Source organism: Dermochelys coriacea, chromosome 9 (genome assembly GCF_009764565.3).
Source record: "Dermochelys coriacea isolate rDerCor1 chromosome 9, rDerCor1.pri.v4, whole genome shotgun sequence".
Classification (NCBI taxonomy): Eukaryota; Metazoa; Chordata; order Testudines; family Dermochelyidae; genus Dermochelys; species Dermochelys coriacea.
The window spans coordinates 25226723-25243684 of NC_050076.1; the positions used below are offsets into that span (position 1 = coordinate 25226723).

The 16962-nt window shown below is 40.0% G+C and overlaps 1 protein-coding gene across 7 annotated transcripts; it reads left to right on the forward strand.

The window, feature by feature from the left end:
* Positions 1-214: 214 nt before the first annotated feature.
* Positions 215-14022, forward strand: C9H3orf33 (chromosome 9 C3orf33 homolog). 7 transcript variants are annotated; one of them, XM_038417212.2, is made up of 6 exons: positions 227-371; positions 5587-5671; positions 6385-6444; positions 9662-9815; positions 11990-12150; positions 12766-14022. In XM_038417212.2, exons 2-6 carry the CDS (start codon positions 5594-5596, stop codon positions 13030-13032), a joined length of 720 nt encoding a protein of 239 aa, XP_038273140.1. In that variant the 5' UTR covers positions 227-371; positions 5587-5593; the 3' UTR covers positions 13033-14022. The 7 variants fall into 7 exon arrangements, with proteins under 7 accessions (XP_038273139.1, XP_038273143.1, XP_038273140.1 ...); XM_043492468.1 differs by lacking the exon at positions 5587-5671 and adding an exon at positions 1043-1088 and having other exon boundaries at positions 250-371; XM_038417213.2 differs by lacking the exon at positions 227-371 and adding an exon at positions 429-1088.
* Positions 14023-16962: the final 2940 nt, after the last annotated feature.

A 16962-nucleotide genomic window follows, 5' to 3' on the forward strand; every position in this document is an offset into this window, starting at 1 on the left:
GGAAAAAAGAGGCTCTAGGGCCCCAGGCCATTTGCAGCCATGGTGCGGGAGCTGGCGACGTGCCCTTGTGAGGCAGACCCAGGAGTGCAGTGACGCTCCGCGGCTGGCCGGCCCCGGGCCTATCAGCCCCTGGGGAGGACGCCCGGAGGGGGAAGGGCAGGGGCTCGCTGTCCGCGTAGCCGAGCGCTACCGGGTGGCCCCGGCAGGTGGCGCTGCGGGCAGGGCGAGCTGAGCCGGCGTGACGGGCCGCGGCCCGGGCGAGCGGCTGAGCGGGAGGCCGAGGCTGCGCCATGGCTGAGCCGCAGGGACGGCCTGCGAATTACGTCGCTCGCATCTCCGAGTGGGCGGATTCCCACCTCACTGTCCTCCGGGTACCCGGCGGGGCGGGGCTGGGTACAGCGGGCCGGGGGGCGGTCGCGGGCCCGGGGTCTCCTGTGGAAGGGCCCTGGCAGGGAGGCTCCCTCAGGGGCCGCTCCGCCCCGCTGTTCCCGGCACCACCTGCCCTCGGGGCCCTATACCCTGCGCCCGGAGCCTGGCGTGCCGCGGCCCCGCGAGCTCAGCCCTTCGGCCGGCTACGCCGCTGAGATCCCCGCACAGGCAGGAGGCGGCTGGCAGGGCCCGGCTGGCTCCTGGGCGGAGGGAGCGGGACACGTGACGCGTCCCGTCCTGGGGAGGGAGGAGCGATGCCGGGGCCCCCCCTGCCGCTGGCCAGATGAGCTCCCTCCGCCTTGCGGCCGGTCACTGGCCTGGGCGCGGGCGCCTCCGAGCCCGCTCCCGTTCCAGGGAGTCGTTCCCCCTTCGCCGGCAGCCCCGGAGCGTTGGGGGCCGCCCCGCGCTGTTTCGGGGGTAGAGGGCACAGGCCGGGACAGTTGAGGTGTCCACCGCTGAAATGGCTGGGCCCCAGTTGGCTTGGAGCTTGTGAGGCTAGGCAAAGCCCACCCGTTCCCGTGACAAGCGTCACCAGATGCACCATGGCTCAAGATTCATCCCTCTTTCTCCTCCGCTATCTCCTCGGGCTTTGAATCAGTTCACTGGTCGTCAGAAGATTATCTGATGACAAATAAACTAGCGATGTAAAACGTTAACCGGTAAGCATTAGCTCAACCTGTTAACCCGCCCTACCCGTTAACTCCCGGCCCCAGCTGCTTAATCGGTTAACCATTTAAATGAAATATTTTAACTGTTAACTTTTTAAATGGTATTTACATCCTTAAAATAAACATACATAAAGCAAGATTAAATAGAGCCCAGGAAAATAAATTGCAACGTAATAGGCAACCTCACAGGGAAGGTATCAGGCTGTTCTTGTTTCAGAGTAGCAGCCGTGTTAGTCTGTATTCGCAAAAAGAAAAGGAGTACTTGTGGCACCTTAGAGACTAACAAATTTATTAGAGCATAAGCTTTCGTGAGCTACAGCTCACTTCATCGGATGCATTTGGTGGAAAAAACAGAGGAGAGATTTATATACACACACACAGAGAACATGAAACAATGGGTTTATCATACACACTGTAAGGAGAGTGATCACTTAAGATAAGCCATCACCAGCAGCAGGGGGGGGAAAGGAGGAAAACCTTTCATGGCTGTTCTTGAGCACTCCTTTCTCATAGAATCGTAGATACTAAGGTCAGAAGGGACCATTATGATCATGTAGTCTGACCTCCTGCACAGCGCAGGCCACAGAATCTCACCCACCCACTCCTGCGATAAACCTCTCACCTATGTCTGAGCGATAGAAGTCCTCCTATGCATCTTCTCCATAAACTTAACAAGTTTAATCTTGAAGCCAGATAAGTCTTTTGCCCCCACTCTTCTCTGGGAAGGCTGTTCCAGAACGTCACTCCTCTGATGGTTAGAAACCTTCATCTAATTTCAGATCTAAACTTCCTGATGGCCAGTTTATATCCATTTGTTCTTGTGTCCACATTGGTACTGAGCTTAAATAATTCCTCTCCCTCCTTGGTATTTATCCGTCTGATATATTTATAGAGAGCAATCATATCTCCCCTCAGCCTTCTTTTGGTTAGGCTAAACAAGCCAAGCTCCTTGAGTCTCCTTTCATAAGACAGGTTTTCCATTCCTCGGATCATCCTAGTAGCCCTTCTCTGTACCTGTTCCAGTTTGAATTCATCCTTCTTAAACATGGGAGACCAGACCTGCACACAGTATTCCAGATGAGGTCTCACCAGTGCCTTGTATAATAGTACTAAGACATCCTTATCTCTACTGGAAATTCCCTGCCTGATGCATCCCAAGACTGCATTAGCTTTTTTCACAGCCATATCACATTGGCAGCTCATAGTCTTCGTATGATCAACCAATACTCCAAGGTCCTCCTCCTCCTCTGTTTCTTCTAATTGATGCGTCCCCAGCTTATAACTAAAATTCTTGTTTTTAGTCCCTAAATGCATGACCTTACAATTCTCACTATTAAATTTCATCGTATTACTATTAGTCCAGCTTACAAGGTCATCCAGATCCTCCCGTACGATATCCCGGTCCTTCTCTAATTTGGCAATACCTCCCAGCTTTGTATCAGCTGCAGACTTTATTACTACGCTCCTACTTTTTGTGCCGAGGTCAGTAATAAAAAGATTAAATAAGATTAGTCCCAAAACTGATCCCTGAGGAACTCCACTGGTAACCTCCCTCCAGCCTGACAGTTCACCTTTCAGTATGACCCACTGTAATCTCCCCTTTAACCAATTCCTTATCACCTTTAATTTTCATATTGATCCCCATCTTTTCCAATTTAACTAATAATTCCCCATGTGGCACTGTATCAAACCCGCCTTACTGAAATCGAGGTAAATTAGATCCACTGCGTTTCCTTTATCTAAAAAATCTGTTACCTTTTCAAAAAAGGAGATCAGGTTGGTTTGGCACGATCTACCTTTTGTAAAACCATGTTGTATTTTGTCCCATTTATCATTGACCCCAATGTCCTTAACTACTTTCTCCTTCAAAATTTTTTCCAAGACCTTGCATACTACTGATGTCAAACTAACAGGCCTGTAGTTACCCGGATCACTTTTTTTCCCTTTCTTAAAAATAGGAACTATGTTAGCAATTCTCCAGTCATACGGTACAACCCCTGAGTTTATAGATTCATTAAAAATTCTTGCTAATTGGCTTGCAATTTCATGTGCCAATTCCTTTAATATTCTTGGATGAAGATTATCTGGGCCCCCCGATTTAGTCCCATTAAGCTCTTTGAGTTTCACTTCTACTTCAGATATGGTAATATCTACCTCCATATCCTCATTCCCATTTGTCATGCTACCGTTATCCCTAAGATCCTCATTAACCTCATTAAAGACAGAGGCAAAGTATGTGTTTAGATATTGGGCCATGCCTAGATTATCCTTAACCTCCACTCCATCCTCAGTGTTTAGCAGTCCCACTTCTTCTTCTTTTGTTTTCTTCTTATTTATATGGCTATAGAACCTTTTATTATTGGTTTTAATTCCCTTTGCAAAGTCCAACTCTTCTTAACTTTTAGCCTGTCTCACTTTATCCCTACATGTTCTGACCTCAATTAGGTAGCTTTCCTTGCTGATCCCTCCCATCTTCCACTCCCTCTATGCTTTCTGCTTTTTCTTAATCACCTCTCTGAGATGCTTACTCATCCAGGTTGGTCTACAACTCCTGCCTATGAATTTTTTCCTCTTTCTTGGGATGCAGGCTTCCGATAGCTTCTGCAGCTTTGATTTAAAGTAATCCCAGGCCTCCTCTACCTTTAGATCCATAAGTTCTTCAGTCCAATCCACTTCCCTAACTAATTTCCTTAATTTTTGAAAGTCAGCCCTTTTGAAATCAAAAACCCTAGTCGCAGATTTATTTTTGTTTATCCTTCCGTTCAGTTTGAACTGAATTAGCTCATGATCACTTGAACCAAGGTTGTCCCCTACAACCATTTCTTCTATGAGGTCCTCATTACTCGCCAAAATCAAATCTAAAATGGCATCCCTTCTTGTCTGTTCAGCAACTACTTGATGAAGGAATCCATCAGCTATCGCAACTAGGAAAATCTGAGCCCTATTATTATTACTAGCACTTGTCCTCCAGCCTATATCTGGGAAGTTAAAGACTCCCATGATCATGCAGTTTCTAATAGTATTTACTTCATTAAAAACATTAAAGAAGGCTCTATCCATATCCAAATTAGATCCCGGCAGTATATAGCACACCCCAAGCACTATCACAGGGGAGGCTCTCGTAGTTTTCTTCCCCAGTGTGATTTTTTGCACAGACGGACTCTGTCTTATTCCATTCCATTGCTTCTTATTTCTTTACATTCTACCTCATCATCGTTATACAGTGCTTCTCAACCACCTTTACCTTTATTTCTGCCTTTCTGTCTAAAACTATTGAGACTTTTAATGACATTTTAATTATAATATACAACATCTGGAATCATGAGCATTTCTAGGAAGGTTCTAGACCAGGGGTGGGCAAACTTTTTGGCCCGAGCGCCACATCGGGGTGCGAAACTGTATGGAGGGCCGGATAGGGAAGGCTGTGCCTCCCCAAACAGCCTGGCTCTGCCCCCTATGTGCCCCCTCCTACTTCCTGCCCCCTGACTGTCCCCCTCAGAACCCCTGACCCATTCAAGCCCCCCTGCTCCTTGTCTCCTCACTGCCCCTTCCTGGGAAACCCCCCCGAAACTGTCCCCCCGGGACCCCACCCCCTATCCAACACCCCTGCCCCCTGACAGGCCCCCCGGGACTCCCACGCCCTATCCAACCCCCCTATTCCCCAACCCCTGACTGCCCCAGAATCTCCGCCCCATCCAACACTCCCTGTCCCCTGACTGTCCCCCAGAACCCCCAGCCCCTAACCATCCCCTGCTCTCTGTCCCCTGACTGCCCCCTGGGACCCCCTACCCAACCCTATCACCACCCCACACGCCGCCGCTCCCCCCTTAGCATGCTGCTCAGAGTGGCAGGAGCTCGCAACCCCACTGCCCGCATAGTAGCATGGCTGCGGGGGGAACAGCAGGGGAGGGGCCGGGGGCTAGCCTCCTGGGGCAGGAGCTCAGGGGCTGGGCAGGATAGGCCCTTGGGCTGGATGTGGCTCATGGACCATAGTTTGCCCACCTCTGTTCTAGACTGAGGGCCAAAGCTAGCCCTGATATAAGCAAGGAGGGCTGCCTGCTCTCTACACTTCTGAGTTTTCCTCTAGAAATCCAAATGGTAAACCCTTGCTTCTGGGTACCAAGAGGGGATGTATTAGACTTGTGTTACAAATGTTATTTTTAGTAATGGTACAGCAATGTATTTAATGCAAAGGTCTACAATTTAGAGGACAGTTAGAAATTGTAATATGCTTTACTTTCTAAAATCAACACATTTATCATTGTAAAAGCAGGCACAGATACTCTAGCAACATAAGAAATTACATCTGTTTAAAGGAATGTTGTTATGGGATTCAGCACCTAAAAAGAAATACCAACACCTCCTGGAGCAGACTTTGCAATGAGGGGTGAAGTCAAATAGTACTAAAATAGCTGTACAAAATAGGCGCAATTCCTATGAGAATTCGTAGTTTGATTTTCTTTTTATCTCACTTTTTTTTTTTGAGAAGGTATCGCATGGAACGGCTACATTCAGTGCTTGATTACAACTGTGAAACGTTTACTTTCCATCTTGTAAGCAATGGCAGCATTTGGGTTAGTGAAACTATAGATCAAGATATCTCTAACTCTGGAGAAGTCGCTTGTAAAGAATTTTATAGTCTGTATCCTGAAGATTCCATTTTTGAGATAATTAGTATACATTTTATTATTTTTTATTATTACATTCATTATATTTATTATTAAAACAGCAATTGTAATTTGAATGGGCCATTTTGCCTGCTTTTTTGGGAAGAGGGGGAGAATGGAGCTAAAAATAATACAAATAGTGGGATTTCCCAATAAAATGCAATGTGCCTTGTTGGATCGTATTAGCTGGATCTAGATGTCATGTTATGGAAGGTATTTTTAAGTACTCGATGTAGCTCCTTTGCTGAGCCTTCGGGTAGACTTGAAAATTTCCTGCATTTTTCTGTAATGTGTGTTTTCTTAAATTCATCTACTATCATGAGCAACTTGCATTATTAACGTCTTAGTAATTTGATCTGGAAAACTTCTGTCAGACATATTTGGTTGTGAGCGAGATCAATTTTATTATTATGTATTATTTATTAAATCATTTGTACTCTAGATTCACTAAAATAGAAACTGAGATCTTGCCCAAGATCCTCCAGTGAGTCAATTCATATTAGAACTTCTTGATTGCCTGTTACCTCTTCGGTTTTATTTTATTTTTTCTTTAATGTTTTTAGCCCAATGAAAATAATGAGAGGTGAAAAAAATTAAGGATTTAAATCTGTTTTTTGCAGAACATTAGCACTGGAATGGCAATAGCTGGAGTCATTTTATTTGCAAAGAGTATTAAATTGGTAAGTTGTGAATAATGTGTTAATGAGCAGTCTTCATACCCTTTTGTCTCGTTTAGCTAAAGATGTATGGGGTCAGATTGTGTCACTGTTCCACCTTCTTTGTGTCACTCTGGCATAACAAAACAGGCAGATAGCTAGGGTAACTGATCAGTTGGGGGTGGTGTTGCCTTGGCATAAAAGAATCTAGGAGGTGACACAGGAGGGGATATGAGAAGGGTGTGGCCAAAGTGCTGCTGAACTCTATTGATCCTCCAGAGATGCTCCTTTACAGTCATTGCAGCTGGAGCAATTCAAATCTGCTTGAAAGTATTCTCGGTTGATTCTCAGAACTGGATCAAAAGCCTGGGCATCAGTGTGCTACAAATGTTGCCAGCAGCCATCTTTGTGGGCTCCACAGGTAATTTGTTCTGGGCAGAGAAGACCTACTCCCTAATAGCTTGCACAGTATGTTTATACTGTTCTTATTTCAAGTGTTTCTATAAATGAAAGTTTGTGAAAACATTACATTAGGATTAGAGAGCAATTGAAAAATAATCCTTATTTTTAACGATCTTTCATTCATATTTGAAAAGGAATCTTGAAGTGGTTGGTCTGGTGGATTGGAAGATTACAGGCAGTCTGTAAATTCTCTCTTCCACTGGTTTAATATTGCCATGACTGTTCTGAGGTTGTAGAAGTGGTTCACAATCAAACTGTAATCTCTAATTGACAGAAGAGTAATTTTAAGCTTTCACATGTATTTTATTGTACTTCATCTTCAAAAAATCTTTAATTAGATGTAGCAGTAATAAGCTGTGATAGGTTTTTGGCAACATAATTACACACACATCTCTTAACCTTTCTTTACTTTCAAACTAAACTTTACTTCCAAGGCCAAAAATCTTGTCAGCTTTGACTTCAGATTCCCTCTTACCTCCTATGTCTCCCTTGTCTATAAACCTCTTTCACCACTTCCAGAGCATTGCTAGAATTCCTCCTTATTTTGACTCAGTCTACTGAATTCCTTATTCATCCTGTGATCACATTCTGCCTTGATTGTTTCATTTCTTTTTTTTTGCATTTTCTAAATCTTTTTTTTCTAAACATTTGATGATTCAAATGCTGCGCTCAGACAACTTTTCCCCTGGAGATTGGACTGTATCATCCCTGTCACCTTCATTCATATCCTGTTCCTCTCCAGTTCCATTTTGCCCTCGTTTTTTTTTTAAAAAAAAACTTTCCATAGACTTGCTCCTTCTAGTTCCTGTGTCTTCCTACTATAGCTTCCTGTAGTCTTCTAGATAGACTCCTACTCATCTGTCTGTCCTTTCTACTCTTCCAATCTTGGTACCTTTTTCAGTTTACTAGTGTATGTAATCCCAGTTGAGTCAACAGAAGCACTCATGTGACTTGAACACTGATGTTTGTTACGTCTGTTCCTTTCCCATAACTCTTCATAGCAGGCAGTTACTCGCCACATGTTGTTCTACTTCCTGAGCTGTGATATCCTTCCTTCTCTTTATACTCACCCTAAAAGCTTCCCTTACTCATATGACTGACACACCCGGCCAGCTCCTGGCATTTCATAAGACTGCTTTGCACCACATTGGCAATATAAGGCAGATCTTAACATTGTTCTGTCTGGCAATTAGCTGGTGTAGAAGTGGCATAGTCAGTTGAGTTCCACTCTCTCCTTACGATTCCGAAAACCATTTTCTTACAGTTTGCAATATATCTGTGGTGCCCAAACAGCTCACAAGAGCACTTTTTAATTCCAAAAGGCAATTGGGGTTGCAGTTGTTTTATGCAGAGACTGAAACTATAATGATTCCCAAAGCTAATTTTACCTCATACTTTGGAGTCTGAATATGCCTAATGTTCTTTGAATTCTTGTTTGGTTATTAGTGGAGTTGTATTCCGAACTGATCTTCACAGGTCCTAGAACTCTATAAGATTTTAGACGTAATGTTGTTAATGTGAAGCAGTACTGAATAGTCTTTACTGCAGTCATTGCTTTTTTCTCAAACCTGGGTATTTGCGTATGATGGTATTTAAAAAAAAATTCAAGTCTTTGTAAATACACTTAAGTGGCTGTTGGATCTTGGAATGCAAATTAGATTTGACTCTGAGCCACTTCTCAACCCCATTTTATTTTATTTTATTTTATTTTATTTATTTACAAAACCTTCAAACTCTCTGCCTGCAAGGTCCCATATTTCTCAATTCCTAGTTAGGTGACCTTGCAGACAACAGAGTGAAGGTTTAGTAAATAGAATAAAAATGGGATGATGGGATATTCAGTTGGCTTTTTTAGAGCATGATGTGTCATTCAGTGAGAGCAGCATCAATCACTTAATAACTATGTGAATAGATTAATCTGAATATATCCTGCATATGATCTTAAACAATAGGGGCTTTAACATTAAACATTGATAGAAATGAAGAAACTTTACTAAGATTTGTCTTTTTCTGTCAGTCCTCACACCAAATCTCTAGTTTATGCCCCAGTTATATCCCACTTTGGTCCCTCCCAAACACACACATTGTCCTCCTTCAGTCCATACAAAATGCTGCTGCTAAATTCATTGCTCATCAGATTGATCATGTAACCTCCCCTTTTTGAATCTCTCAGTTGATTTCCCATCTGATGTCAAATCAGATTTAAATTTCTGTCTCGGTGTTCAAAGTTCTACATAACTCTGCCTCTCCTCACATATACTGCCTTGTCAAGCCTCTCCTGCCACCAAGGTTTCCAAAATTGTCCACCCTTGTGTGAGAATCTGACAAAATCACTTATGTGCTGCCTTCCTTGCACCCCTGCCCCATGCATGGGATAACCTCTCTGAGCTCAACTGCAAGACTCCTACCCTTGTTGATTTTTAATCTTCTCTTAAAGATGCACTTCTGCCATTCTGCATATAGTGAATCAGATTGACTTTTGTATAAATTATATATAAAATTGTCTTTCCCCTGACCTCTGTCTACTTGCCTGTCCTTGATTGTGAGTTCCTTGGAGTGGGGACCATTCTTTTAATTGTGTGGAAAATGTCTAGCAATAGCTACAACAAATTAATAATAATAATAAAGTTCATTAGTATAATGTAGTAGAGTTTGTAATATACAAGATTCATCTTGACAAAATCTGGGTTCAGTGTGATTGCATTTTTTCAAATAATGTGTAACTGCTGTTTTTATTTTCCTAAGACTTTCTTACTCTTCCTTCTTCCTGTATCAACAGACAACAAAATTTACGAGTGCTTTGGATATACCAGTAGAATTTATAGAAAAGAATGTGAAACTACGAGGAAGGTTATGTCACGTAACTGAGAAAGGACTAGAAGTTGAACATGTTCCCATTAGCCTTCCTTTCCTGTCATCATTACAGAGAAAATGTAAGTAAAAGTTCAGGAAGAGTGAGACTAATCATGACAAAATTAAATGTCCTCAGTTGATACAATCGATGTCCACTAATTTTTGGTTTCAGAGTAGCAGCCGTGTTAGTCTGTATTCGCAAAAAGAAAAGGAGTACTTGTGGCACCTTAGAGACTAACAAATTTATTAGAGCATAAGCTTTCGTGAGCTACAGCTCACTTCATCGGATGCATCCGATGAAGTGAGCTGTAGCTCACGAAAGCTTATGCTCTAATAAATTTGTTAGTCTCTAAGGTGCCACAAGTACTCCTTTTCTTGATGTCCACTAAATGAGCAAATATCTGCAACATCTGAATTGTTCCTTTAAAAACTTTTTTAGTTAATGTAGTGCCCTTAGAAAGCAGCTGGAGAGACAGCCCTAGAAAATGAAGTTCTGTTCACACACAGAACAGTTACTGTATAAGCAGTCATTGAGGAAGGGTTGGGAGTGAAGAGGGCCTGAGTCCTAATTCTGGCTCTGGCACTGACTCTGTGTGTGGCTGAGGCCATGTTATTTCACCTCTCTGCTGAAGTTTCCCCACCAGTAAAATGAGGTAATATTTATCCACATACTTTAAAAGTGTATTGTAAGGATTTATTAATACTGTGATTTGAATATGCATCTGTCTAGACATCTTATGTATTCACGTGGTCCCTGTTACCATAGTATCTGAGTGCCTCAGAATCTTTAATGTATTTATCTTCACCAGACACCCATGAGGCAGGGAATTATAGTTTTCCCACTTGATGGCTGGGGAACGGAGGCATGAGAGACTGAGGCCTCGTCAACATTAGAATCTTTCGTACGCATAATAATGTTTAAGGGTGTGATTTTTTTTTGACACTTTTATACTGACAGAAGCCCCAGTTTAGTTTGTTATATCAGCAAAAAAGTGCTTTTGCCAGCATAACTTATTTTGTTCAAGGAACTAGTATAAGCTGTATTGGCAAAAGCATGCTATTGCCAGTGTAAGCTGCACCTACAGCTGCAGTAGGAGGGTTTGCCAGTATAACTGTTCAGAGGGATTTGATATAGAAATTCACTGGGGTTTGAGCACCTAAGTCCTGTAGATTCCCTAGAATATCCTAGCTAGTACAGATAATGAGAATATCCATAATTTTATTAGATAGAATTAAAAAAAGATTGAAAGGGCTATAAACTCTCATGCTATGAGGCACAAGCCTATTTTTAACTGAAGGGACATAGAAGAAACTTCCATATGGGGAGGCTGTTCTGTAATTGTCCATGTCAAGGTTTCTTGCACCTTCCAGAAGTAGATGCTATCAGCTGCCATTGAAGACAGCACGCTAATCTAGATGGACCATGGTCTGACCCAGTTATGCAGTTCCTATGTTCATAACTCCATTGATTCCTGTGAGGTTGTATAACTCCATTGGATCATAGTTGAGTGTGTGTTTACTGCAAATGCTGTCAGAAAATGTTAATATTTAAAAAAAAAAAAGTCATTCATAGGGAAGATATTTATTCAAACCAGAATATCAAGTGGGCACACTAAACTTTTGATGATGCATCTTCCCTCTGCTGGACAATTACTTTTACATGTAGTTTAAATAGAATTATCTTTGTTGAGTAAATCATGCTGTAACCAAATGTGTCACTGGCTTTAAAGACACTGTAAGAGGTCTGGATTTCAGTCTTCTGAGTACATCATTGATAGGTTAAATGTCAACAAAATAAAGACTTGGGCTTGATTTTAATTGCACAAAAGTTTCACACTGTTGTAGTTCAGTGTACTTTAATGTAGTTACTTCTGACTTATACTAGGGAGAAAGAAAAATCAGGCTTTTTTAAGCAGTGTGATTCTCTAAGAAAAAAATCTGACATTAGACATTACAGTCTGATGTCTTGGAATCTCTCTTCTTAATGTGTACATAAATTTTCTAGGAAAATATTTTCTGACAATTTTTAAGTACATTATTCTGAAACAGGAGATAAATATCATATCAGAACATATGAGACCAGATCCTCTGCTGTTGTAAATCATTGTTCCAGTGACTTAAATAAATATCCCATGTAAGTCAGTGAAACTACACTTTTTGCAGACACTAAGGATCTGGCCCATTGTGTGGAATTGCATCTTTTTTGATCGTGTGGAAGTAAGAAAAACGTTTTTTATATATGTAATATATTCAGGGCAATCAAATGGTGTTTTGCTGGTCAGACTTGCTGGAGTGGAGCTGACACCAAATGCTATGGCCTGGTTAAAGGAAGAGTTAAAACCTGCACAAATGATGTGGTTCCAGCTTCTTGGAAGGGAGGATTTGGTGCTTGATTGCCTCATTTTAGTAAATAAGGTAAACACAGTAACAAGAAGGACTGACAGTTCTTTAACTTTTATGTATATCCTAAGATTTGCAGTGATTATTGCTATTACTTGCTTAATTTGTAAGATATAATGATATTATATTAAATTAATATATTAAACATTTATGCAGACATTTTATATGTCCAAATTGGAGATAAAATAAATATTTATACTTTTGCAAACTCATGTAAAATGTTAGCGTAGCTTTTGAGTGGCTAGTTAGCAATTCTCCACGCAGTCATGGTTTGTGGCATCTGAAAATACAGTGCAAGCTAGCTCTGTAGTATAGTGCTCTACAATGTCTTAAGAATTTTGATTGATCGAGTATCTGGTGTATTAAATGTTCCACGGATGCCTGCATATTTCATGTTTTAATTAATAAATGTTAAAAGCAAGCTGAATGCTCTACCACTTTTATCTATTTCTGGAGTTCCCAACACAAAAGGGTATAGAATTAGTCAAAAAAAGGTCATTCCTAACTCATAACATTCAGACAATTCACACAACAGATTAATTGAAAATGTACTAATGGTGTTAATATCCTTTGTAAATGGCCAAGTGAATACATAATGTGAAATGCTGCCTTCACTGAATCTTTTTGTAGGGTAGATTTTTCAGTGTGTGCCTGAATGAAGAGATCTTGAGACAAGGGCTTGGCAAAACGACACGTATTGAAGGACTACATCATGACTCTCCATTATACTGGAAGCTTCACAAAAGACTACTTCAAGCAGAACTAAAAGCCCTGAAGAAAAATAAGGGAATATGGAAAGAAGAAAGTTACATTGAAAAACTTAAAGATCATATAAGTAGTAATAAATTTGTACAGAAGTTAAAACAATTTGCAAACTGGCTACGAATACGTATTTAAAAGTGAAATGGGAAGGACTTAGATGGAAAAATGCTATTTGGACGTGGATGAGTGTCTCTTTGGTGTGTGCTTTTTTATTAACAATGAGCTTAAGAAAGGAAAGCCTGAGCCTTGATTTTTGAGGCTCCTTCCTCAAGGAAAAATATAGAAAATAGTCCTAGTAATATCACTTAAAGAGATGTTTAAATATAGTTTAATTCCTGTATAAGAATAAACTTCAGCATGATGATGCCTGCTAAAGTGTGTTAAGGCTAACATTATTCAAATATAGGAGCCTAAAGTTATGCTTCTAAATCCTTAATTTAGGCTCCTAAATAAGTAGTCAAATTTTCAAGAGTGCTGAACACCCAGATGTCCCTATTTACCTAAGTGGAAATGACTGAAGATCCTATTTTTGAAGATCTAAAATATTCATGTCACACTTTACTTACATTGCAGTGGAATATAATATGTAGGAAGACTGCTTGAAAACTGAATATTAATTATTAGATATCACCTAAAGAAAATAACTTTCCAATACTTCTGCTTTCTTGGACCTTTGTTGTACATAAGTATTTTTGTTTGAGTCCGATATAAGGGAACATATATGTACTATGTTTACTATTTGTGCGTTTTAAAAGTTTAACATGTTGAATAACTAGTTCTTCTAATAACTAGTAATTAATAGAAAAGGTGAATTTACACAGCTGATCTTAAAAAGAAGAATGTAGAGAAGCTCCTAACCACAAGAATTTAAATTTTGAAACACAGTAGGTGAGCATAAGTTAGTATATCAATAAACTACTTATTTGCTTGTAGTATAAATAATTTTTTTTATATATTTGTAAAGAGTTGCACAATTTAAAGATTATAATCTGGTGGAAGTGACCTTTTGAATATTCATTGTTTGTTTCTGTATCTAGGTTAAATCAAGTGAATTAGACATGTTTTATAGTCAAGAGCACTAAACTCTGTGCAACCTTAAAAATTAAACATGGCACATTAAATGTCTTCTTATCCTCTGTTCTTATTCTTAGCTGCAGTTTTTTAAAACTGAGGACACTTGTACTTTTGAAGGATGAAATAGCCAAAAAACCTGTTATGAGAGTATTCTACTTGCATGTGTGTTGAACTTTTATGATCTTGATAATAGCAGTTTGCCACCAGAACAGATCTGACATTCTGACTTTATGAAAAGGTGTATTCCTTTTAAGAGTAGGGCAGGCTGATAACCCTTTCTAGGATATAAAATAATTAGGGCAGTCAAGCGATTAAAAAAATGAATTGTGTGATTAATTGCACTGTTAAACAATAATAAAATACCATTTATTTAAATAGTTTTGAATATTTTCTACATTTTCAAATATATTGATTTCACTTACAACACAGAATAAAAAGTGTACAGTGTTCACTTTGTTTGTTTTTTATTATAAATATTTGCACTGTAAAAAACAAAAGTACTATAATAGTATTTTTCAATTCACCTAATACAAGTACTGTAGTGCAATCTCTTTATCATGAAAGTTGAACTTACAAACGTAGAATTATGTACAAAAAATAACTATACTCAAAAATAAAACAGTGTAATACTTTAGAGCCTACAAATCCACTCAGTTCTACTTCTTGTTCAGCCAATCACTCAGACAAGCAGGTTTGTTTACATTTGCAGGAGATGATGCCCGCTTCTTGTTTACAATATCACCTGAAAGTGAGCACTGTCATTTGCATGGCACTGTTGTCACTGAAATTGCAAGATATTTATGTTCCAGATGCACTAAAGACTCGTATGTCACTTCATGCTTTAACCACCATTTCAGAGGACGTGTCTATGCTGATAACAGGTTCTGCTAGATAATGAATCACAGCAGTGCCAACTGACGTGTGTTAATTCTCATCATCTGAGTCAGATGCCACCAGCAGAAAGTTGATTGGTGGTTCGGGTTCTGTAGTTTCCGAATCAGAGCGTTGCTCTTTTAAGACTTCTGAAAGCATGCTCCACGTCTCATCCCTCTCAGTTTTTGGAAGGCACTTCAGATTCCTAAACCTTGGATCGAATGATCTAAGATTTCTAAAGATAGCTATATTGGTACCTTTTTTGCATTCTGTCAAATCTGCTGTGAAAGTGTTCTTAAAACGAACAACAAGTGCTGGGTCATCATCCGAGACTGCTATATCATGAAATATATGGCAGAATGCGGGTAAAACAGAACTGGAGACGTACCATTCTTCCCCCCCCCCCAGGGAGTTCCACCACAAATTTAATTAATGCATTATTTTTTTAACGTGCATCATCAACATGGAAGCATGTTCTCTGGAATGGTGGCCGAAGCATGAAGGGACATACGAATGTTTAGCATATCTGGCACATAAATACCTTGCAATGCCAGCTACAAAAGTGCCACGTGAAGGCCTGTTCTCACTTTCAGGTGACATTGTAAATAAGAAGTGGGCAGCATTATTACCCATAAATGTAAACAAACTTGTTTGTCTTAGTGATTGGCTGAACAAGAAGTAGAACTGAGTGGACTTGTAGGCTCTAAAGTTTGACATTGTTTTGTTTTTGAGTAAAGTTATGTAACAAAAAAAAACTACATTTGTAAGTTTCACTTTCATGATAAAGAGATTGCTCTACAGTACTTGTATGAGGTGAATAGAAAAATACTATTTCTTTTGTTTGCCATTTCTATAGTGCAAATATTTGTAATCAAAAATAATAATATAAAGTGAGCACTGTCTACTTCGTTGTAACTGAAATCAATATATATGAAAATGTAGAAAAACATCCAAAATATTTAATAAGTTTCAGTGGTATCGTTTAACAATGCTATTAAATCTGAGATTAATTGCGATAAATTTTTTTTAGTTAATCGCACGTGTTAACTGCAATTGACTGCCGTAAAAATAATGTATGAAAATGTTTTCTTTAATCTCTGTTAATAGTCATTTTAGATGTTACTTGTAAATAATTAGCTTCAGATAAGATGTGGGATTTTGAAGTTCTTGATGTCCCTTTACTTTTATGATTCTTAGACTGAAATGTGGTATGTTCATTTAAAAAAAAAAAAAATCCTTGGAATTATCCTGATAGTTTGAAAGGGACCTTAAAATATATTTTTAGAAAAATTCTGTTTAAAAAGAACAATAACTAATATACAAGCTTCTATTTTTCTGTCTTTAATTTAGATGATGGTGTGGTGGTTTTGGTTTTATTTTTGGGGGGGAGGGGAGATGGGACCTGTTACTTAGGTTTTCCTATTTCTGTAGACTTTGCTTGAGTCAGAGTGAGTTCTAAACATCCAGACACAGAGATCTGAACGTGGCCAGAAAAACTACCCTACCTTTCTACATCCAGTTTTCCAACCAACAGGATTAAAAAATATAATGTGAGTGTAGCAAGATTTGTCTTTGAAATAAATTCAGCCCAGCAATGATGTAGTGAAATAAAAAAATTCTGTTTACTGTGTCCAAATCAGAGAGAGAGCAAGCTTGTGTCATACCATCTGCCTCAACATGCAGAATAATAGATGAACATAAGAATGGCCATACTGGGTCAGACCAAAGGTCCATCTAGCTCAGTATACTGTCTTCTGACAGTGGCCAATGCCAGGTGCTCCAGAGAGAATGAACAGAACAGGTAATCATCAAGTGATCCATCCCCTGTTGCACATTCCTAGCCTCTGGCAAACAGAGGTTAGAGACACCATCCCTGCCCATCCTGGCTAATAGCCATTGAAGGACGTATCCTCCATGAATTTATCTAGGTCTTTTTTGAACCCTGTCAGTCTTGGCCTTCACAACATCCTCTGGCAAAGAGTTCCACAGGTTGCCTGTGCATTGTGTGAAGAAATACTTCCTTTTGTTTGTTTTAAACCTGCTGCCTATTTGATGAGCCCTAGTTCTTGTGTTATGAGGAGTAAATAGCACTTCCTTATTTACTTTCTCTACACCAGT